Genomic DNA, 25665 nt, shown 5'->3' with positions numbered 1-25665 from the left:
AGCAAAATACCAAAATTTATGGGGCTTCACTATGCTGTTACATTAACATAGTATCCTAGTATCCTTCTATATAGCCTTCTTTATACATATGATGCTAAATCATCATGTTACTGTTACTTCATCAAGAAAAACAAACAAAGCAAACCAGGAAATGCACATACAAACAAACAAATATGGAAAACTCTGGAAAAAAATTCAAGCTGACATCCACATTTCTCAACATTTATGATGGTGACATTCAAATTATTTTAAAAAATGAAAGCTCCTCTTCACAGCTCGTTCCTAAAATATTTTAAATGATGCAGCATGAACAGTTGTTTTTTGCTGATTGAACCCCATCTATACCCAGCTACACTTCCTCAGGGAATTAGTTGGCTTCATTTTGCTGTCCCAGTCCTGTAAGAGCTCCATCTTCAGGATAGAGATAGAACTTAACATTCAAATTCCATTTTCAACACAGAAATAATTTCTACTGATACCAGTTACAGACTTAACCAGTTCTTGACTGTCCCATAAATATCCCAAGGAGTCTTTTGAGTGGTTCTAACTCGAATAAAGTCTGATATCCAGTGTACCTGTTATAGTAAACATTTGCCTTTCTGTGGACTAGAGCTTTTGTGTAGCTTTTCACACTTCTCAGTAGGCTGTAACACCTGCCAGGGCAACTAATGAACAAAAGAGGTGAAACACTCAATCAGTTCAGCTGCAAATAACTCCTGTAACCAATGTAAATACAGGAATAAAGGGGCTCATTGAACCTCACATAAGGAGAAATTACATGAGTGAGGATTACAGATTCAAACCCCTCTAAATACATTAACTGGTAGACAACACTGAAATTAAACATTGGGTCAGGAGTATTTCTGGCATATCTTTAGTACAACATATGCTTCTAGGCAAACTATATCTGAAGATAAAATTACATCTGGACGTAATTTTATTTCGATTCTCTAATGTTTTCACTATATTCCACAAGGTGCCATTAATGGCACTAACATTTTAAGCTTGCCCAGCACTAGGTATTTCAGTTATTGCCAATATGGTCTTTCAGCAACAAGTTTTCCTAGCATAGATGAGTTTTAATGTGACCTGAGAAGTTTCTAGCTTTTTAAAATCACCTTGTGAGGTTTTGCATCTTCAGAGATTCTATTGAAAGAGACTCTTCAATTAGAAACATGAGGCAAACTCTTCACTGCCAAACATATCCCCCCTGCAGTTATTCAAATTAATGTAATGCTGCTATTTTACTAGGTGTCCTTTAGAAGGTTGTTTACCAGTTGTTTCTAATAAAGTAGTTAGGCAAAACTCATGATTTCTATCACTGAAATTTAATTAACAATACAAAACTTACATATGCCTTTAAAAAGGACAAAAACATATAAGGGAGGGCCTGTTCTTTCAGATGTCATCTTAGAAAGGAAGTGAAACTAAAGAAATGGGAAAATAGAAAAGGGAAGAAAATCCATGCAAATTTTAGATTTTCCTATGCTGACTTCAAATAGTAATACACTTCCTTTATCCCTATGTAAAGTCAGTATTTTTGTTTGGTTGCCTTTTTTTCATGTTGGGTTGTTTGTTTTATTAAAGAACTTTCCTCCAACTCATGCTTTCATACTCTCTAAAATGTGGTTTTATATGTAATTCTCTACAGGAACTGTAGATGGGGATCATAATCAAGTTCAGAACACAATCACATTTCAGAACAAATGGTAACTAGAAGGACAGTGCAGTGGAAGTCACAATTTTCACAGTGTGTTAGTGTCATGCATTTTTGAATCCCAGCACTTTAAGACTACTGACAAAGCAGAAAACACAAAAGTTCCTTGGAAAGAGAGAGACAATGATATGAAAATGGTAAGATTGTCATTTAATTACCTTTGAAATGCTGAACTTACTTGAGAATGGAGCACATCTTCATACAGTGTATTACAGCAAACAAGATTCTAGACAGTTAAAAGTAACACAAGCAGAAAAATTTATGCACTGAAATTATCTCAGTGTCACAAATGTTTTTAAAAGTTACAATACTTATTACAAAGCTTTCAATAAAAAGTTTAAACACATTTAAGTTTCAAAAGAATATTTTGTACATTTTGGAAAAATATAACATTTACTTTACATAACTGAAACATAAGTTATAGTCTTTGTAGTTTGTAAGTTTCCATTATTCATACATTGTCTCATACATTTTCTTTTAATACATCCTTTTCTCTGGATTGTAAATCTAATGCAAAAGTATCATTATTCTGAAGAAAAGCTTGTTTCTGCATTAGTTTCCTGAAAAGTCCATTTGGATTTGCAAGTAATTCCTCATGCTTCCCACATTCAAGAATTTTACCCTGGCCAAGGACTGCAACAAAATCAGCATTTTGAATAGTAGACAGACGATGAGCAATAATTAGGACTGTCCTCCCTTCCATCAGCCGGTCCAGAGCTTCTTGCACTAGATACTCATTTTCAGCATCCAAAGCACTAGTAACGAATGGGTGGGGACAGGAGAGAGAAGGATATTTGTTATTTTAAGACAGGTTGGTTTTGTATGTATTAGGCTTATTTTGCCAAGACTGCAAACCCTCTCTATTGGTGGTGAAGATGAACCGCTGGAACTGCAGGAAAGTTTTGTGAACACGCTTAGTGCTCACATCCAAGTTATTGGCATTACATAGTCTCATATGCAAAAATAAGCATGGAGAAATAACACCAAATTAAGTGGAAAAAAATCAGCTACACTGTAGAATAATCCTATCTCTTTTACACTAGGATCTAAGTTTAAAGTTACAAAAAAGACTTAAGTAGATGTTTCAAAATCATGTTATATATTACAAATTTAACCCCATGAAAAATCACAATGTACCAGCTATCCTTTCTGCTTTGCATAAACAGCTTTTATTACAGGTCTCCTAACCAAGTCACACATTCTAGAAGGCACATTCTTTTTTGTGGGTAGAGAGCAATAAGGGGCTAGATAATGTATAATGACATGCAGAGAAAGAAGAGAGAACAGTCTGCAAATCTGAGTTTTAGAGGTACATAATTTCTAAGTTTCTTTTCCTTCTTACCTTGTTGCTTCATCTAACAGAAGAATTTTAGGATTCTGAAAAAGAAAGTAAAATTGGTTATAATAGCAATTAAACAAGATCTGAATATTTGTATAAATAGAGAACAGGATTCATATAGCTTAAAACTCCAAGTAAGAGTACTTACTTCATCAAAAGAACTGAGCATCATTCAAAGAGCTACTTCTAAGAATTCTAAATGCTAAGAGGACAAAACAGAAACCACACTCCTCCATTTTCAAATTTTCCAAACTAAAAGAGCAGAATACTATTCCCAGATAACCATTTGAAAGATACAAACTAAAGGGGTGAGATGATTTTTAAGGCATTCTTGGCAGCACTGTGGTCAAAAGTTCTACATTCTTATGTGGCTCTTTTACAGAGGCTCAGCTACCCACTGCTTACAGTCAGTCTGCTATATAGAACTGTCTTAGTAATTAAAAGTAACAAACCCCTACTAAGAAGCAGTATTTCACCCACAGGTAAATTGCATAGTACTTAAGAACTAGCATTTAAGAACTTCTCCCAGCTAGATTATTAAAAAAAAAAAAAAATTGCCAGCACTCAAATCCCTTAGAAGAATTCACTTCTGAATTACAGTACATAACCCAAACTTCCTTGATAAAGTTGAGAGTAAAAGCTTTGAACTTTTATCTGGGACAGATGGGGCTACTGCACCCCCAGCTACCCCAATATATCAACTACTCATTTATTTTTTACAACCTTTTTCCTTCCATGAAATTAAGTCTTTAATCCCATGAACTGTATAAAATGCATGACTTGAAATACAATCAGCTTTTCATCATTTGTGGTAAAAGAGAACTGGTATACTGAAATTCCTATTAACTGGGCATGCCAGAATGCTACAGACACCTGGGTGGCTTAACATGAATGTAGACTGGGTTCAGCAAGGATCAAAACTTCCAGCTGAGCATCAACACCAAACTGCCTCCCTGCAAGGCCCAGTGGCTGTTCCTGAACCAAACTCTTTGTCCTTTTGATCCTCAGAAGCCTCCTCAAATTTGTGCAGCACAGAGCCTGTCCTGAAGCTAGACCCATACCAATCTTTGAAGAAAAACATGACACAACATTGTGCCTGAAATACCATCTTGGCCCAAATCCAGGCCACCTCCCCTCAAAACTAAGACAAGGCATCTGAAGTACTAGTAAACTGCAATCCAGAAAAATTAACCCATGAATGACAGAGATTTGAACACAGAAGTGTCATATATGCATTTACTAGCACCACATTCTTTAAGTCTTCCTTCATCCTTGACATCATGTTATGGAAGTGGGCCGTTACACAATGATTTAACATCAATCTTGGCAAGAACTATCAAAAAACATGGCTGAAAGATAGGAAGAAGCACTGACATTAGGTAAATTGTCATTAGTTAAGCCATTCAGCCCCTTCAAACTTCATTAACATCAAAGACACAATTCTCCTTTTTAAAAATATTTTCCTACCTCTCCCATTGAAAGACCTCCTCCTTTTTATTCCTTCCTGCCTCCCCCCAAGAAGTAGTTAAATAGTTGTTTGGATGCTGGCTTACCTTGAGCAGAGCTCGAGCAATCGCAATTCGTTGCTTCTGTCCACCTGGGGGAAAAGAATCAGTAAACTGAAATAGGAAAACAAATGCCACAAAATTTTAACTGAATGCCTGGGCTGAGCAGAATTATGCCCATGTACTTTAGTGGGGAATGGAGGTGATGAAGGGTGGATGCCTTTAATACTTACGGCAGGCTACAGCTTGGAGAAAAAAGTGGTAACAAAAAATGATGAAATTTTTACATCACTCAGAGAATCGAGATTTTTAAAATAAGCAACATAAAGACATACCTGAAAGCAAAATGCCTTTTTCTCCAACTACAGTGTCAAATCCTTTTGGAAAATCTCTGATAAAACTAGCAGCATTAGCTATTTCAGCAACTTTCTGAATCTCCTGTGCAGTCACAGCAGAAGGATCCTCTGCACCATAGGCAATATTTTCAGCAATAGAACAGGAGAAGAGAATTGGTTCCTGACAAATGCAAACACATAACTAATATAGTGGATCTGTAATTGTATGCATGTTTTGTCTATTATCTCAAATAACATAAACCCCACTTACAAGACTCCACTTACAATATCCATATGAAGAATATGTAAGCTAGAGTTAGTTGAATTAAAAACTAATAAAAAAACCCTCCTCCCCTAACACCAAAATGGATAGTGAAAACCAATTAAAAATTAAGTTGCCTTTTTAACTGACAAAACATAACTCTCAATTCCTAATATTTTAGGATGAGTTTAGGAAGATCTATACATTCAAACATGAAAAAACCCTTCCTTTGTACTTTGCCACATATCACCATAATGGGAGGGATGGACCACTTCTCCTGTGAGGGAAGGCTGAGAGAGATGGGGCTGTTCAGCCTGGAGAAGAAAAGGCTCCTGTGAGACCTGACTGTGGTGTTTCAGGACCTAAAGGGGGGCTCTAAGCAAGATGGAAACAGACTTTTTGGCAGGGCCTGTTGTCATAGGACAAGGGGTGATGATTTTAAACTAAAGGAAGGTCAGTTTAGATTAGATAAAAGGAAGACATCTTTTACAATTCAGGTGGTGAAACCCCAAAAGAGGTTGCCCAGAGAGGTGGTGGATGCCCCATCCTTGGAAACATTCAAAGTCAGGCTCATTCAAGGATGGGGCTCTGAGCAACCATATCTAGTTGAAGATGTCCCTGCTTAATGCAGGGGGATTGGATTAGATGACATTTGAAGGTCCCTTCCAACCCGAAGTATTCAATGGTTTGCAACAATGATGATTCTTTTCTTAATCTCTACACAGATTTTATGGCATTATGTGCATTTAATTTGTATTAAAGCTTGCAACAGAGAACTGTGAGATAGAACAAGTGATGTGCAATGGGAAAATGTCTAAAACAAGGAAAGTGAGCTCTGTTTAAAAAATAGTCGTGTCCTTTGTATACCAGTAGGGACCTCCTACTGGTAATTTAAATGGAATACATTCATTCAAAAAGAAAAGTGGTCATGTGGCAACAGGAAAATAATTTTTGCACAAAATCTTTTGGTGGCATTATTACATAAAGAAGTTGCTTTGAAATGCAACAAATACCCAGTTACCCTTATGCTGTTAGCTAGAACAGCAGCCTAACAGTTAATGCACTGTGAAGTATCTGGGGAGACAAGGGAACGAACATTTTAATTGGCAAAATAGTTAATTTTTAAGACACGAGTGACTTCCAGAGTTTGGAGGTTGCTAGGCAGGTGGCACTCTAACAGTAAGTGCCAACCATGCTGTATTTTCATGCTTTCCTAATGGAACTATGTTTTCCTGGAAACTACTCAGAGCACAGAAGGTCAGTTTTTTAAATGGCTGTGTAAAATATGATTGTGTGACTTCCATCAATACAAGAGGCAATTAAGTGTTATGCTTTTTGTTACTTTCTTCAACAAATTATAGCAAACATTAGGTTGGTCATACCTACACAAAATTTACAGCAATTTACCTTGCAGTCTCCACATGCACACTTTTCTTCTAAACTAACATTTTGAATCTCTGTGATTATGTAAAAACAGACTACAGAATACCGGGACTAGCTCTAAATACTTATTTTTAGAACAAAGCATGTGCAACAGCAATTATGGTGAGATGGAAGGATTTCACTGAGGAGCAAGATCATGTCTTTTTAAAAAGAAGGAAAGTGAGGAAAAGCTAGTTGATCACAAAATTATTTCATCCACTTGCATTTCTTTTTTTATTCCTTACCTGACTTACTGTTCCAATCTTTGTTCTGAACCACAGTGGATTTAACTGACGGATATCAAAGCCATCGACGGTGATAGTACCTTAAGTAAGGAAACAGTCAAGTGTGTTTGACACATACTGAAAAGAGACTGAAGGAACAGCTGAGAATGACAACTCCTGAGGAATCAATCACACACTGTACTGGTGGATCAAAAATGCAAAGCTATGCATTCTGTATTCCCCAGAAGGGAACACAGACCTAAAGCACAGGAACCCCAACTGTTTATAAGGTTTATCTGAGATGCAAAGTATTAATTGTCACAAATGAGAGCAACACACAAACCATACCTGAGATAGGATCATACAGTCGCAGCAAAAGGGATACAATCGTTGATTTCCCTGTACCACTTGGGCCAACCAGAGCCATAACAGAGCCAGCTGGAATGGAAAGGCTGAAGTCTTTGAAAATTGATGTTTCTGGACGTGTTGGATATGCAAATTCAACATCTTTGAATTCCAAAGCACCTCTGAATACATCTTTGCCTAATGTGATTCCCTCTATATAACAAAGAATAAAATACAGAAATGTGAATAGAAACAAAAATTAGCTCAGTCCTGTTAGAACTTGCTTTACAGACACTCAGTAGAAATATCTATCTCCACATTCAATCTATGGATAACTGCAAGCCACAGCTCAGGACTGCAGTGGTTATATTTCAGCCATGAGTGAATCAGTGTGGTACAACAATCATTCCTGAATGCAATTGCGGGTTGCTACCAGCGCTGAACCTGTAGGCTACCTACAGCAAGAGGGAGAATTTGCATCTTGCTAATACCTAACCACTACAAACAATCACTTCTTGTAGAATTATCTGAATTAGTAAACATACTATAAACAATTTAAGCTTTGTCAATTAGGAGCAATGAAATAAAAAGGCATTGGTGAAGGCCAAAGTCCCGCTACCATAGAACACAAAAAGATAAACATTGCAAATCATTTATTGCCCTTTCACCAAGCCACAAAAGTCACCTGAAACAACCTCCTCTGAACAAGAGCAGTTCCTGTCACTGGAATAAAGCTGCTGCTAGGTTTGTTACACTAACAGCCAATTTTGAGTTTTATTTTCTCCTTTCAGTGGAAAGCATATTTAATAAATTCAAATACGAATCAGAGGCCTAACTCTTAGGCAACAGTTCACTGAAATGAAAATTTCAGTTTGTGAAATTTTCCACGAATGAAACCACCATGAATGAACAACTACCAAAGTTAAATAAAACCAGCTTCTTTCTGGAACACAGCATTTGATTTAAACAATTATCTTAATATCATTACTAGAAAAAGATGATAAATAGTTAAGACAAAGAAACAATATTTCTTCAAGCCCTGTTAAAATCCAGTGACATATATCCATACAAAACAAACTAATTGGACAGTGGGGCTGCGTTCCCAAAGGATGAAGTTCCCACCAGTTTTGTGAAAACTGGCAGTACTAGAGCAGTACCTGAGTCATGTTTGTTTGTACTAGAGAAACACAACTCAAACCCTTAATTCTTTTCTGATGCAGCACACAAGTAACTCCCAACTAGCCACAGCACATGGTAGCACATGCCAGTGTTTGGTTAAACAGTAACTGTGGATAGGAAACAAAGACACCCATGAGCAGAAATCAAGATTTCACTAGTCCTGCTTTTCTTTTTTCCAGGTTTCCATTTCTTCTCCAGGCTTTCAGTTTAATGGTAGTAGCATTGGAATGGAAAACGCAAGAGCATACAATTCCAGATTCCTTCCTTGACTTTAACCAATGGACATACATATTGTAACTTTAATGTTTCCACAATGACCTGTAAACCTCCTTTTGGGAAAAGAAATGTATTTGCTAAATCATGTGTTAGCAGCATAATTCTTATTATTACCACAGTAGCAAGTAATCACTTATCTTAAGTCTCAGCTCCAGTTATTGCACAGTCTATTCCATGGCCTGAAACACTGAAATCTACTGCAATACAGGAAGTCTGCTACCGCAAGTCCTTCCTCTATATATCACTGTAAAAATATCTAACGTACTTGTCTCGTTTGGATTCTAGATGCAAGAAAAAAGACATTATTATTTGTTCCCAAGATACTTGTTCTCACCAGCAACAACCAGAGTTCTGCAAAAATAAAACCCTGCCCCCCCAAATAAGGAAGAAACGTGTGTAGTATTACTGCGAGGAGACAGGTGCAAATCACTCCAAAAGCAACACCTGCTGTATCTGCACATCCACACTATCCCAATAAGCAGAAGTTCCCCTATCAGCCCTACCCTTTACTTCCTTTTATTCCCCAGTCATGCCTCAGTCCCTGATTCCTATGGCAGAACAACTCAAAAATTCAGCTTAGTATGTGTTGTGGAAAGGCTTCAAACTGTGTGTTTGCAAGTTAGGATTCAAATCAACATGTCTTACTAAGGACTGGTTTTCACTGGATTAGTATGAAATGTTTAAACTTGCAATACTCTTAATGAAAACCACCTGGTTTTGAAAGCTTCTCTTTTCAGACTGATCATTTCTTAGCCATTAGAGATGAGCACGGTAAGCCTTTCAGTGGAAATATGAGACACAGCCATCTCAGAGCTCCTCCCTCCTCTCCTTTTTCTTCTTTCCACTCTTTTCACTCTGAAGCTGAATCAAGAGGAAGTAGTGATGACATCAACAAAAAATTCAAAAAAAGCTAGAAATGACCATGTCCTCTGTCACATAACTTAGAAAGTAATATGATTTAAAGTCATATTCGGAATTAAAGAAATAAAAAATAATTAAACCAAAAGTAATTAATTAAGCCAAACTTTTGGCTTCTAAATTTTTTTATTAAAGGAAATTTTCATCATCTGTTTTGTACTTAGGCAAAGTCAGAAGGGTTACGACTATATCTAGTGTAAGTCAGAACTACCTGTAAGTATTACACATACCCTTCTAAAGTACTGCTGACCATTAAGAGAAAAATCAACCTTCAAACAGTAACAAGCCAAGAACCCACCATCAAATGGAAGTTGGGGCTTCCTTTCAATAAGTTCCCAAAGACGTCCACCAGCACCTAGTCCTTTCATTAGCTCAGAATAAAAGGAACTCAGACCTAAACAAAAAGCAGAACAGTATTATGCATCTATATTGAATGGAAGACATAGAAGAGATAAAATTAGCATTATACTTTTCAGCAACAGCATTAAAGGATCAGATGTGTAGGGGATCTTTTATTCCAACAAACTGTTAAATGTGTTAAATCCTATCCAGTCTCATTTGAGAGCTACCAATAACCCTTATTCACCATTCTTATTTATATCTGTAAAACAAATCACTCTGAAGAAAAGAAAATGTTAATACACTTCATCTTATGTATGCCCTTTTTCATTCACCTGTCAGGAAGAACAGCATCCAACTATAGGAAAATAGCTTTGCATCCAACCAGCTATATTTCCAGATGATTCAGTAGAACAGAGCATTCTGCATGCTCTTTTTTGTCAGACAGGTTTACACTAGAACAGGAGAGCCTGACTGAGTCAGCCACAGCGGAGAGAGGGCACAAAACCTAAGGCTGAAGTGACACTTGAGAAGGTGTGTGAAGAATGGACGATGGAAAGAAATGTGTCTCCCATGCCAGTATGCTTCAAACCTTACTGGAGAAAGAAAAACCTAAGGACAGGGCCTGCACATAGTACTAGGTCCCAGCTTTTAGCAGCTATGTGAATACCTTGAAGGTAGCTTAGCTGAAGGGCTTTCCTGCTGACAAACACAGAAACCAATATAGAACTAAAAATGGAGTAGTACATAGACATAAAATGTCCAATTTCTTAATTTTTTGTGTGCCTTTCAAAAGAAAGACACCAATTTCATTATCTTTGAATTCCAACAGAATAAACATACTTACACTGTAAAATGCTTACAGTGTTAAGAGTTATTGCAGGAGAGCAGAAAACCCAAGGCATATATAAAAAAATATGTATATCTAAATATATATATACATATATATATATATATATATATATATATATATATAATGGGTTTGTTTTTGCAGAGCAACAATCCCAACTCAAGGTTTTTAAGTGTAGGCAGGGTGTTTCATCATGTTGCTGCTGAGGACTACCTGAAAGCAATTTTTATAGCAAATTGCTATTTTATAGCAAATAAAAGTTAATTCAGTGAGATTTTTAGCAGTGCTTCTAATCTTCGTTTATTTAACATTAGCTTGTCCCATGTTTTCAAAGTGCCAGATATCTCTCCATTGAGCAAACTTCAATGATTTAAGCAGAGAAGAAAGGGGGCTAGTAGTTGGAATGGGTGCCACTGGAATTTTGACATATAAGGAAGCAGGTTTGTTAAATTTTGCCCTCAGGCACATCTTTGTGCTCCCCATGATAGCAGGCCTAGTCTTAAAAAAGAAAACTACCGGCAAGCTGCATTGCCCTCCTAGTCTATCAGAAGTAACAGACTCAGTTTAAAGAAGAATGCTTCCAGTTAGTTGTCGAACTTCCAAGCAACTTATCTTCATTTTTGCCTGTATGCAGTCATGAAGACAGCTCTGTCAAAAAGATGAACATCTTGTTGCTGGGCCAGTAGATTACAGAGTGTGGGCTTCAAGGAGGAGTCAGTGAGTAAGCAAAACCAGAAGGTTAGCACCACAGTGCAGTATTCTGCTGGCACTTTGTTTACTCTCCTAGTTGAGGACACTCTATACTGAGTTACAGCTAAATGCTATACACAATACAGCAAGTATCTTAATTTAGACCTGAAGAAAATTAAAGTAATATATGCTGTCATATGCCCACATTGAAAAAAACCAACCTTTCTTTTGGGGAAAAAGAAGGCTTATATTAAGTTATAGATTATTATTTTCATTAACTCTTCAGAAAAAAAAATTATGATTTCTTGAGAAGTTCATTTGGAAGACTTTTTAAGAAAGTCAGGTCTTTTGAGAGCTTCTTCCCTCCTGCCCCTATAATGACTGTAATGCTTTGAAGTGAAGAAAATCTAATTTTCCATTCCATACCTCCAATGCTTATTCCAACCCAGAAAGCATACATTAGGAAAGATGAGAGTTCACCAACTGTCATGTAAGCACTGCCCATTAGTAATCCACCTTTGTATAACACTGAGAGGACAATTAGGTTTCCAGAAAGGCCAGTCTAAAGAAAAAGGAAAAGGCAGATTTTGTCACATACATCTTAAATTTCATCCTCTAAAATGTTGTCTCAGAATTTTCCTTGTAATAAAAAGAACTCTCACACTATAGGTATCTAGGCTTTTGGAGGAGTGAGGTAAATTCAACAATTCTAGCGTAAAGCCAGCCAACAGCCAGCCAGACATCCAGTGGCACTGTGCTATCCAACAGGTGTTCAAAAAGCAAGCAACTCTTTTTTGGCTTTTTTTCCCCAAGGTGGAAAGGAACACTAAACATTATTCTTAACCATCGTTACCAAGGAAGAATTGGTAGTCGGCAGTTACGTTCCACTTTTAGAATTCGATTAAACAAAGTTATGGAAAAATCCAAGCCTCCCTCCCCTACCTGTGCACTCCCCATCTCCCTATGAATTGATGCTCCTCTCATCAGGGAGCCAAACCTCTAAATGCAAAGGGCAGGGGAGGGTTTCCACTGGTTTAATTCCTTGAATAGAAGGTGTGGCCTCAGAGAAGTAGTCCCCAGCTATGGGGTGTGGGGCAGAACTAGAGGCTTAAAGTAACTTTATCATATCATTTTATCTTGAAATGCAGTTTCACAGCAATTTTGACTGATTTAAGTCCAGTCTTCTCACAGTTTTATGTAGGTTCAATTTATTCTCAATCATTTATTTGCAGATTTCTAAGTATCATCAGGAGTTTTGAAACAATTGACACTTTGCATAACATGGTTGGCTTACTTTCATTAAAATATACTTACTGCTCCAAAGAAGCCTGCCCGAGCTAGTGCTTCTTTTTTACCCAGCTGTAGCACATAATCAACTTTATTTGTATACTTCTCCATTTCAGCCACTTCTTGCCCAAAAGCTCGAACTGTTCTGATGTTTCCGATACGCTCTTCAGCTAACTGCATAGAAGCAAAGCACAAAACAGATGCACAGAGACACACAATTTGAAATGCTTACATTACAGAACATCTGAAAGTTAAACCAATATCACTTCACTAATCTACATATCTTTGGATAGCACTGTAAAATTTCTCATGCCTTCCTCTCCCCACCCCAACTCCCTTTTTTAAAATTCTATTAAGTTAAAAGCAAACTGCATGCCCAGGCAGTTTTAAAAAACCTCAAGATTGTCTTAAGTGCTAGCAGAGACAGAAGAATATAAAAGTAGGGTTAAAAAATTTGGTGTGAACAACACCCATAGGGAAATTACTATTCACAATAATTTGCAATAACAACGTGGGAAGAGAAAAAATAAAGAATATTCTGTTCCATACTAAATCATGCAAAAAAGCCTGCAGTTATTTCCTAAAACAATTCCACTCATTTGATCAAAGCAATGCTGGGAATTAATTTAGCCCAACTACTAATGTCTCATTTCAACTCAGTATTTTAACTTCTAAACAGCAAAGTATTAATTCTAAAATACCTGAATTGTAACCAATTACACTAAGTTGTTAATGGACACTGTGATGGTCTTAGAAAAAACAAGTCTCCCTTTTGTAAGTAAAAGTATGATATAAAAATACAATTCTCCTTCTTCCATCCCCCATTCAACCCGAAAATTTGAATGGAGCAACAATTGCTTGTTCATATGAAGTCCCACACCTGTTTTACAAAGGCACGAGCTTCCCATCAACAGAGTCTGAGGGAGACAAACAGAAGAGGGCTAATCTTCCTTTTGCTCAGTCCTACAAAGGACATCCCAAGTTTACAACAGTTGACAACTGTGACTGTTTTAACTAGAGCTTTCCTAATTATATTTCTATGCTTTATAAAAAATGTTTCCCCACCCTAAACCTTTCAGTAAAATGTTTAAGAAACAGGCGCCATAAACATTTAAGAGCTGAGAGGTCAAGCATCAGGGATGCATTCCAGAGATGGACTTGGTAGCAAAGGAAGCATCCATCTAGGATGCTCCTGATAGCTTTAAGCTCAAAACCATAATCCAAGAAAAGTGTTTTTCAAACCTAGGTACCAAATTACACAGGACTTCATAGGCTGTTTTTTTTTATGCTCTCACAAAGCTAAAGTCTAACCTCCTTATAGTTTCCTACATTTCCAAATTCTCAAGGCCTAGTATCTCTGCATTATATTGTTATGGACAAGGGAAGCATGGTTGTTTTTGAGATCTATGAGTAAGCGTTACTGACATTTACCTTTCATACTACTCAGGTGCAAAACTAAAGGGTCAGAACTAACAGTACAGTTGTCTTCAGAAGATCTGTAACTTCAGAGATATTAACCTAAATACACTAGAGCAACTTTAAAGCTAACTAGAAAGGTTACCTGAGTTGCTTCTGCAAGAGAATCTTGAGTCATTTTAGTAAGTTTTCGCAAGTATCTGCCATAAATCACAGCCACGACAGCCAAGGGTGGCACGACACTCAGTACAAATGCAGCAAGGCTAGGGGACACAAAAAACTAGAAGAAAAAGGTATTGTCAGAGTTTAGCATTCAGATTAAAAATAATCCCTGGAGTACTGAAGTGCAACTTCCCTTCCTACTTTTCTAAAACCAGGAGGGATTTAGTGCTGCCATGCTTTCATTTATCATGTTTTAATTCTTTTCCAGGCAAAATATCCATTCTTCCACAGCATTTGGGAGGTTAGAACAAAGGACTATAAACAAAGCCGTCTGGATTTAATTTCTAGCTTTCTCACTGGTTCACTGTGTGGTCTTAGTCAAGCATCTTAACCTGCCAGTAAACAGGCCTACCCGGAAATCTCTTGGGGATGCTGAAAGACATAAGCTATTACACAGTTTCTAAAGTGCTTTCACAACTATTAAATAGGTGGTGTAATACAGAAACTGTGGGTAGAGAAATATCATACAGTACTTCTGGGTAACTGAGGAACAAATAGATGGAGCCACCAGTACTCCCTGACACCCACGAATGGGTGGAACAGTGTATTTAATTTACTACTGCAAATCTTATCACTTGTAACGATCATCATCGAAGCACCTAAAGAGGTTCTCTTCGTAAGATTTATTGAAATTAGATCTAGTGTGTTTTAATTTCAACTTGCTTTCTGTATTGAAAACAAAAATCTCCAGAAAAATTCAAAATCAACATAATTGACAGGCTTTATAATAATTTCATAATAATATCTTCTTTCTGGGCAAGCTTTTATAGCCCACCTCTTACAACCGTCTCATGGCAGTATTTTGGAGCAGAATGCATTATATAAAGTTATCTCATTTTATCTGTGGTAAGATAAAACCTTAGACTCTCTTTGTAAGAGAGTACAGAAAGCCATAATTCTTATCAGTGACAAAATATTAAAGCTTTAAAGCTTCATAGTGGAAACTCTTAACAGTTTCTAATAATGACAATATTGGAAGCTTATTTTTATGAGGAGACTATTTGCTATCTGTTTTTAACTCCAGGTAGACAGCAGAAACTACTACACCTTCATTCAAGATAATTGCAATCAATGCATAAGCATAAAAAAATTAATGCCACAAAAAAAAACCATCAAGAGAAGTCAGATTTTCATGTAAACCAACTGACCACCAAGGAATATTAACTGATGCACTGCACTGAAGCCTTCATTAACAGGCTTTCTACATAAATATATTCTTTGCTGACAGACTAAAGCAGGAAGACTAATGCTTGTAAAAATCCTCTGCATTAATTAAATATGTGATGCTGCCTTTGCTCACCTAGGCTTTAACCAGAATCAACCAACTTTAATGATTTTCATATCAGGCCCATCTTACCATATTTTACCAACAACCACGAGAATGTTATCACTGATTTTAGCATCTCCAGTAAGAATGGAATTCAGCTATTTGCCTACTACATTTTGCTTGATAACTTTGGGTAGCAACAGTAGTTAATTGCAATCCTTCATCCTCCAAATTTTGCTTGTGAGTAAATATCAAGTGGCTGGCTACAGGCACATCACCTATTGCAATCATCTCTGCATCAGTTGTAGATAACCAATGAAATACACTTGCATCCAAGAGCACACAATTGTTCCTGGACTGACTCACACTCACACTCACCTAACAGAACAGAAGCAAATGTGAAACTACAAGAAGTGTCAAGCAAATAAGAGACCACCATACCATCATTCCAACCCCCACAGATGCTTGTGCTCCGGCCCTGAGCCCATCTGAAAGGTTTTCAGTCACTGAGCGGCCCAAGAGGGCTGTATCTGAAGATAAGCGGTTTATCAGCTCTCCTGTTCTGCTCTTGTCAAAAAAAGCCATTTCTTGCTTCACAATAGAGGAGAACGTGGTTGCTCTCAAACGTTTCACAATTCTTTGTCCTGTCAGAAACATAAGTCAGTCAAGCATGACACAAGAGGCTTTACACAGACACCAACAATATAAAAATCACAGGATTGCACAGCACTGAACAAAGCACATTACAGGGAAGAGAGTCTGGTAAGATCTGTCAGATGAGATTTTTAAGATGTCACCTAACAGTAAATAAAATTGAGCAATCATTCCAGCATACTTGTCTTTGCACTATTAGTTTACCTTTCCTCTGCTTAAAAAAAGCTACTGATTCCAAGATCATCTTTTGGCCATTGCCAAGAATTTATTTAAGATCATTAGATATCCTGACTCTGCAAAAAACAAGATGACTCTCAGTACCACTTTTGCTTCTGTTTTTACCTGCAGTCTGCATGAGGTAGACACGAGTAGCATTAGCAGCAGCACCACATAAAAAGATTCCACTTAGCAAGGCACACAGGCTGGTCAGGCTGTCAGTGAAATCCTCACTGGGATTTGTATAAATAATGTCAATAACTTTCCCCATAAAGAAAGGGGCTGACATGGTAATGACACTGGAAACTGCCAAAAAGCCAACAGCAGCTGCAAATCAACAAGAGAAAGGAAAGTTATTCTGAAGTTACAAGATCATTAATAGTACAAATGAAATGATTTTTCAATTGGAATTTCTATTAAGTTTGCAAGTGCCAATTGAAATAATCAGCACTCTTTCACACCCAGTTCTGAAAGGGGTATTTTAAGCCACTGTATAAATTAACCTAGGCAAGGCACATTTTAAGACTCTGAAGGCCTCTGTATTCAATCACAGTCCTGGAATCACTTCTCTTGTCTAATCTTCAACAGCACCATCCAACAAAGATAACTTTTCACAGGTGTCACTCTTAGAGAGCATTGGCAGTTACCAAATTCTCACACACAATCCTTCAGCTCCTGTTTCGTTTGGATTTTATTATTAATGTTTGTTACTGTATGAAAGCTTCCAGTTGTCTGTTTTTGAGATAACAATGAACTGAAGTAAAGATCTCATCTGAGAACCATTTAACCATGCAATTTTATTGGAGGAAAAAAAAAACCAACCCAAAAACCAAAAATCCCCCGTAATTTTATTTCCTCTTGACTGATGGATTTTATAAACATTCATTTTGTTTTACTCTTTACTATTGTTGGCCTAAAAGAAAAATAGCCTAAGTCTTAATTAGAAGTACATTAGCTGATAAGCAGAGCTCTTGAATTCCAGTTGCAGGATCACCCATGGAACAACCTGTGTCGCTCTTTGAGGGTGTATCACAAAGTATGAAAATCCCACTGGACCAAAACTCAGCCTTTTGAGCTTAAATCTGCAGAGATTTCGTGAGCCAGGAACACAGTTTAATTCTAAAAAGGCAAGCCAAGCTTGGAAGGCTGAGAGCTAGAAAAAAATCACACCTTAATTGAAAACTGAACAAATTTGATATGAAAACCACTGAACCACAACAAACAATGATATTTATATAGCATCATTTTCCAAAAACCAACCACACACTTAAAGCAACCATTCATAGGATTGCTACAAAACTACTAGCAAATAATGCCTTTGAAGACAAAAATAGACTGTGTTGAAAGTCCTGACATTTAGTTGCATTCTACTGAGCTTCTTGTATCACTTCTATGATGAAGACAGCAGCCAGCCTACCAGCATCACACTGCTGTAAGCAATATTTCTAACACCTGACACAGATAGTCTGACGCCTCTTACCACCTCCACACACACGTGGAAAGTTTTGTCTCAGTTTTTACTTGAAGTGTAAATACAGCTGTGTAAAGAAGAATTCAGAGTACAAAAAATGCATACCTGCAGCCTGTGCTTCTTATTCAAGATTTGTTTACTATCTTTCCCTTGTGTTACACTCAGGCCAGCAAGTGTGTGAAAGATACAGGATTTGGATCTTTAACTTGAAGCTATAGAAACTATAAGAAACCAGAGGAGAAAGGGAAGAACCTTCTGCTGCAAACTTATTGATCTATGCCATAAGCACATCTCACAAGGATGTTACTTACTAGCTAAAAATTCATGAATGACCTTCCTAACAGGTTGGCAGCACTGGTGTATTCAAACTGTAAAGCAGCAGGGAAAAATCCAACAAAACTCAGGTCATTTCCTGTCAGAAAAAGCTGGTTGGTCTCCAAGGCAGCTGGAGATGGCCAAAAGCATTGATTATAAGCACAGTACTGCATGGCAGCTCAGTGTTCATTAGTTCAGACAATTTCTCAGTTACGGATGGAACAGTACACCTGAACTGCAGATACAAATATTCACAGAAGGAAGAGGACTGTATGGCTAAAAACCCCCATATGTTTCTGTCCAGTGGCTTGAATTTATCTTCAGCTCTTCTTCATTCAAACTAGCACGGGTTTCACTGTAATTACTTCCAACAGCCTTAACTGAATGAAGAGCAAATACTAGTACCTAAAGCAATCTGAAAACTACTGAACTAAGCAGCATACCTGTCTTTATTAATTTAATCACAAATCACATGCAAAATAAGGTTCCCTAGTTGAGACTCTCATCTTGATTAGACCAGCAGACCAGCTAGAAAACAGCACAGTTGCCAAGGGGCTGCTGTTTTTGTTTGTTTTAAAATGACTAGTTGAAAAAACGGGAACCAGCAAACACTCTTTCCATCTCCTCCTTCAAAGGAGCTCTAATGGTGATAACTGGCTGAAGGGAGGAGTTCAATGTGTTCAGAAACCAGATATGAAGACACTCCAGTGACACTGAAGGTTGCTGCTGATAGAAAAAAAAAGGTCGGCGTAAACTCTGTAGTATTAGTTTCACATGGTTTACTCTGTTACCCACAAAATTACATCAAACAAAGCTTCCAAAATACACCCTTTTATTTTTTTAAGTAATTTTTTTTGTAGGCGATGCGATGACAGTAAAGAAAATGTGAGGCAGATCAGCGGAACTTATAAAACCAGGTCTGCAAAGTAGTAACAGAAGGCAAGCTGGCTGCAGCAGCAGCTGAGCAACCCTCTTAGAAACATTAGGCAAACATTTTGCTTGTCTACTTGCACAGAAATCCAGACTGCTGTACAAAGTGATGCTTTTATCACTATTAAGATCAACACACTCTCTGTTAAGGCCAACATGGGCTTGCCTCTTGACAGCAAATCTGCAACTTCCTTCGAGGACAAGGTATTGGTTGCCCAGTGATAAACCGGGATGTTTACAAGCAATAACTAGGCAGAGGTATCAGAAACCTCTCTTCAGAATGCAGACTAAGTGACTCCAAAGAGTCATCAATTAATTTGCTACACACAAAACCACCACTAAGACAGAGAATGTTTCTAATTTTGCTGGTTCTTACCGGAGCACCTTTCTCACCCAATATAGTATGTGGAAGTGTACGAAGACAAAATACTTGCAAGCCTGTTTGGAGAGGGGCTGTTTTAAAGACAAATACATAAGGATTTTACCCCAGATGAATTAAAATCACCCAAGTCAATCAGGGATGAAAGACAGAAAAATGAGGTATTGATGATATCTGGCAGTGCACAGTAACCCAGCAACAGGTCACCCTAGCTAGTTTTTACTACTCCATAAGCTATGAATGTTACCTCCTGAAATCTTTTAAGTACTGTACTGGTTTCATTGAAATATAGGGGCTGGGAGGTCAGAAGCAAGCTTTGGATTCGTGAGAAATATCCTTCTACCAGTAACAATGAATGTCTGTCCTTTTACAGTTATCTGTGCAGTTTTATTTAATACACCGGGATTTTTTTAGCTTAACGCTGACTGGCTTTCCACAAGAGCATTTGGAGGGATGAATAAAATCTACCACATTATGACGTGCATTCAGAAAGATCAGGCTCTTCATTTGTTCTTTAACGGGAGAAAGATGCACTGGTAAATTTTGTATTTGTTGGTCGAGTAAAGTTCATTTCCTCTTGGTGGACCCTGGTCCATAATATTTTTGGGTATCAACCCTGTAAAGAATCAGCTCTGCAAATACTTACTACAAGATAAAAATCTTCTTCCAGAGTACACTGTATGCACTTAAGGATGTTCTGTATAGTTCTAGGTTATGCGTGGTGTGGTTTTCTTTCTGTGTTAAAGTAAATTCATATATGGCATCTACACTGCACCTATTATTATGCAAGAACGTTTTAGAACCACCCTTCTTACATTGTTAAGAACAACTGTGTTACTGTGCTCAGAAAAAAAAAAATACAGCTCACAAAGTAACAGAAAGTAACAGAAAAACTCTAGGTTTACAGGAGAGAGTACGGCTTCTTTTTTTATTGTGCATTTAACAGTAAAGCATTTAACTTGTTCATATTTACCTTGTATAGAAGACTAGCTAGTCTAGTACTAGCTAGCTAGAACTCCTAGCTCCACAATTTATACAAATGCATAATGCAGCAACAACATTCCCCAAGGAAATTAAGCTCTAAGAACCTAACTGATCACAGTGATAAGCAGCTACTGTTTCTGCAATGTCTTACTTAAGTAGCTTCGTTAACAGTTCACCACCAGTTTAAAATAAGCAACTGTCACCAATTTTAATCCATTGGAAAGCAGCTATTACAAATTTGCCAAAAATATCAAATAAAACTTATGAAATAACATTTCTTGAATGCCTCTAAAGAAGACTTGTGTACAAAACAATCCTTCTTACACGGTGCACAGATAGTTTTATACAGGGAAAGGGCACACTTTGCTATGGAATTAAAAATTTCAGAGTTCCTTGTGCTTACTTTACAATTCAATAGAACTATTGTTTCCTTCGAGTGTGGTTTGGATAAAGTGCAACAGACAGATTCTCACGGGGAGAAACAAGGAGGCAAGAGGAAATAAAAGGGATCATTTTGAAAAGGCATTTTTGTGGTCTCACACACAGCAGGATGTAATAATTTCAACAACGGCCCTGTCCTCTTCCCCAGGAACTGAATTTAACTGAAGATGCAGGTTTACCTTACCTGACTACACCAGATCAGCCAAAGAATTCCTGCAACTACTCCTCTCCTTTGTTAAACCTGGGATGTATTACAGGATTTACAAACTCCTAATCACTACACAAAACTGTGGTCACTAACACAGTGATTTCCCATCATAGTATTTAGGCTTCTTTCTACCACTTTAATGCCAAGCAACAAAATTCAACACACATGTCCCATTTAAAATATATTCATAGCTCTACCCTGCTGTAGAAGTAACTGGACACGGAACATATTACACTGATACTTTTTTTTTTTTTCTTTTTTTTTGACAGTATGACCTTTGATACATTTATTTTCATTCCTAGGAGCTTCCAGAAGGTCAGAAGCTCCTTCTGCAAGAGGTGCTGTGTGCCAGCGCACTGGAACTCCAGGCCAGAGTACATCGCTTCTTCCTGAGCCATTGGATGATGAGGCGGCCCTGCACAGCAAGATGGGACCTTCTCCTCTGGTGCCCATCACAATGGGAGCAGGTCACCTTCACCTCTGTACCAGCACCTCATCAGCTGACACCATTTCCCCAGCACACCAAGATGGGTGAAGCTAGTCTCACTCAACTTCCTCATAAATCATCCTCTGCTCCCACTGTCTTCCACTGTCCTCACGGCAACCACTTCACCTTCTGTGACTGTGAATTTCAACTCACAACTGCTATGAGCAGACAGACCACCACATGGAATCCCAGAAAAGGTACACAGCACTCCACACTAGTGCTGCTACACCCCTATGTTACCAGCCATTGGTTCTATAAAAGAGAAGAAAATCCAGAAGAACTCAACCTTCCTGCAGAACTAAACAGCACCTGTAGACCTCTGAAGAGATCTCACAGCTTTTGCTTACTGGTTATGTGGACTGGAAGAGGAAATTAAATGTTTTACCCTTGGTTCATTGTTTCATATAGTGAAACCATTAACCTTCCTCTTTTTCTGAATGCAGGAAAACCAATACTGAGTTTCTGAGGGCTAGTTTCTCAGTACCAAGCTTCAACAGGAACAAAATGCAACATATTTTAACATATTTTAAATACAATCGGTAGATGCAATTTCCCTACAACCACCTACAATGCATTTTACCCATATTTGTTATCCCTCCACTCTGTAATGACCAAAAGCATTTTCCTTGTTAGCTTTTCCATCAGCCCACCTAATTACAACTAAACAACAAAAGTTTACACTTAAGTAGGGTGTCAAAAAAGAAGAATTTTACATAAATTCACTCTTCTCCCAGAATGAAGACCAACTGAACACTGAAGAGCAGCTATTACATTTCCATATTTTTTTCATCCTCATGACTTGATACATCAAGTTGTTGTGTTAGGGTTTTTTTAACTTTAATTCAAGCCATTTTGTTATCTCAAAAGATAAAACTGCATGTAGCTGATTTTTAGTAACTGTGATAGCTGATTACTTAGATAAAACCATCAGAAGACTGCACAGATTAAGGATACTTTGCTCTATTTCAAAACATAATTACAAACAAGCATACCATACCCTGCCTGTGATAAACAAGCTGAGTGAGTGCCCAGTAGAGTGAACTAAATTAAATTTTCAGTTATTTAGAAGCCTTGGGTCCTAAAAGCCATCCTTAAAATAGCTGATTTATTTACTTGATTTAATTTAAATGGGAAAACCACAGACTTTTAAAACTTCATTGTAAAATCAGCAGGTAGTCTAAAATCTATAAACATTCATTTGGATCCAAATTATGTTGACTATATAATACCAACATGTAATGAAACTCTGTAAATATCCACTCAAAATCTTGTGCGAAGTATTTGTATTTCAAAAACCACCTCTATCTACCTCACCTCTCTTCTCTCAAACACCATTTACCCATTCCATAGGAGCTACCTAAATTTTTGCAAGACTACAGGCCTTTCACTGCCATGATAGTGCACATACTGTCTACCAATAAAGATGCCTTAAAAAACCCAAAGCACATAATAATTTGACATTTTCTTACCAACAGCTATTATCCTATTAACCCATGAGAAGAACGTCAAGAAAAGTTCGTTTATACTCTGTTGAAAATATCAGTGTTAGAGGTGTAACTTACACAACCATGGTGTTTTGACTTCACCACACAGACACTAGGAAATAAACAATACTCAAAACATCTTACAAAAGTTTTAAGCAAAACAATTATTGGGGTAGAGAATTCCCATTTATTAAAAAAAAAAAAAAAAAGCTTCGGTTCCCCTTTTTACTTCATTTCATAGAGTCTTGGGCCCAAATTTTATTGCAGGTGGATTGCAAAGCTAGCACTGAACACGCACAGAGGCATTAAACAAATGGAACCGAGTTCTGTTAACTTCCAAAACTTTTGCCTTCCCTTCAAAAACCAACAGATTAAGAGATGGCAAAGTGAGAAGAGGGGGGAGAATGCATGTTTTTGGCTTTTCACACGTATGGAAGGCTCGCTCCAAGATTCCGCGCTGTGCTGGGATGCTGCCAGCTGGGCCGGTTCGCCAGGGAAACAGGACCTCCTGCTTCGCCCCGGCGGCGGCCGCTCCGGGGGCGCACCCCGGCCGCACACCTCGGCCCCGGCAGCCCCTCCGGGCGGGGCGCCCGCCGCCCCCTCCCGCTCGGGCAAAGCCCCGGGGCGGCCCCGGTACCTGTCAGTCTCCGACGCTCGGGGTGCGCCAGGGCCAGCAGCCTCCGAGCCTCGAAGCGCGGCGGGGAGCCCGCAGATCCCCGCGGCGGCTCCGTGCCCGCCGCGGTGCTCAGGGAGCGCGGGACGCCGCCCGCTGCCGCTGCGGCGGGGAGGAGGCGGCGGTGGTAGGACGGGGAGCCCGGCGACAGCGGCGGCACCGGGGGGTGCGCCCCGCACCTGCCGGGCGGGCGCGGCGGGGTGCGGAGCGCTGCGGCCGCGGCGGCTGCCCGAGCCCAGGGGGGCGGCGCCGCCCGGCGCAGCAGCGGCAGCAGCCAGGGCAGGCGCGGCGCGTAGCCCGCCATGCGGCCGGCGCGGCACCCGAGCTACTGCTGCGGCCGCAGGTCCCCGCCGCGCGGGTCTGCGGCGGGAGGAGGAGGAGGAGGATGAGGAGGCGTCTCCGAGCCGCCGCTGCCGCCGCCCATGGGCCGGCGGCCGGGAACCCGCGACCGCGCGGGCCCGGCCCGGCCTGCGGCGCGCTGATAAGGCTGCGGCAGTCGGCCTCCTCCCGGCCGCCCCCGGCCAGCGCCCTCTGCCGCCGCACGGCCCGGGGAAGGGACTGGAGGGGGCCCGGGCCTGCCGAAATGGCGCCCGAGAAGACTGAGAGGGTATCTTACTAATGCGTATAAATATCTCAAAGGCAGGTGCCAAGAGAATGCTGCCAGACTTTTTTCAGTGGTGCCCTGCGAGAGAGCGAGGAGCAGTGGCTATAAATGAAAACATAAGAAGTTCCACTTCAACATGAGGAAGAACTTAATGTTGAGGGTGGCAGATCACTGAAACAAGCTGCCCAAGAAGGTGGTGGATTTTCGCTGTCTGGAGACATTAAAAAACCAACCTGGACGTGTTCTTGTGTCACCTGCTCGAGGTGACCCTGCCTTGCCATGGGGTTGGACTGGATGATCTCCAGAGGTCCCTTCCAACCCTGACAAGTCTCTGATTCTTTGAGCCTGACCTGCCTTGCCCAGTGATGGCAGAGACTCTCTGGGAGGGGACGGGAGCTGAGGCAGCCAATCCCGGGAGAAGAAAGCAGGGACTTGGCCCCCTCCCCTGTTCCTCCCAGGCCCGCATGAGTCACAATATCTCCAGCCATCTCGGGCTGCCCACTGGACCTTGCCAGCCTGTGTCCATGGGTTTGGTCTTGGTCCAAACAAGGGAAAAATCTCCATCCGGAGGAGAGCTGCCTTTCAGGGACACCACATGTTCCTGATCCCATGCTCAGGCTGGTGTCTAAAGGATCTATATAAACTGGCCTTATGTGCCCATGCAAGGGGCTAGAGCCCACAGGATTAGGACTAATGGGTTCAAACAGAAAGAGGAGAAATTTAGGATAGATATTGGGAAGAAATTCTTTACGGTGAGCATGGTGAGATACTGTAACAGGTTACCCAGAGAAGTTCTGGATGCCCCATCCCTGAAACTGTTTAAGGCCAGTTTGGATGGAGCTCTGGTCCAGTGGGAGATGTCCCTGCCTATGGCAGGGGGGTTAGGACTAGATGATCTTTAAGGTCCTTTCCTACCCCTTAACATTACTATTTTTTCACATATCACTGCTCAGGGTGCGAACCATTTTCCAAATAATCTCCTGCCACAAACCTCATTTGAGAAAAGGAAACCCAGTCATGACTTTCCCAAGGCCACACAGTACCAGCAGCCAGAGCAGGGAACTGACTGTCCTGTTTTCCTCACCCGAGTGCCCAATATAGGGATACCTATACTTCAATTTTAAAATTTTGGGTCAAGCTTCTGTATAAATTAGTTAACAACGGTTTGTGAGACTAGATTTACCACAGTGGTTCGAACAACCACACTTTAAAGTCTACAAATGTGT

General features: G+C 39.4%; 1 protein-coding gene across 2 annotated transcripts; it reads right to left on the bottom strand.

Annotated features, from left to right (window-relative positions):
- Positions 1–1852: 1852 nt before the first annotated feature.
- ABCB10 (ATP binding cassette subfamily B member 10) lies at positions 1853–24366 on the bottom strand. 2 transcript variants are annotated; one of them, XM_082303399.1, is made up of 13 exons: positions 23800–24366; positions 16590–16790; positions 16035–16237; positions 14250–14384; positions 12716–12862; positions 11828–11963; positions 9821–9916; positions 7153–7362; positions 6826–6905; positions 4897–5077; positions 4610–4653; positions 3060–3094; positions 1853–2472 (listed from the first exon to the last, which is right to left on the bottom strand). In XM_082303399.1, the coding sequence occupies exons 1-13, from the start codon at positions 24137–24139 to the stop codon at positions 2181–2183; spliced, it is 2100 nt and encodes a 699-aa protein (XP_082159525.1). In that variant the 5' UTR covers positions 24140–24366; the 3' UTR covers positions 1853–2180. The 2 variants fall into 2 exon arrangements, with proteins under 2 accessions (XP_082159525.1, XP_082159526.1); XM_082303400.1 differs by lacking the exon at positions 16590–16790.
- Between the last annotated feature and the right edge of the window lie 1299 nt (positions 24367–25665).

This window comes from Coloeus monedula (assembly GCF_965178545.1).
Source record: "Coloeus monedula genome assembly, chromosome: 2".
NCBI classification, from domain to species: domain Eukaryota; kingdom Metazoa; phylum Chordata; class Aves; order Passeriformes; family Corvidae; genus Coloeus; species Coloeus monedula.
Note: the sequence above shows the minus strand (reverse complement) of the source record. Positions and strands in the feature narration are given on the sequence as shown.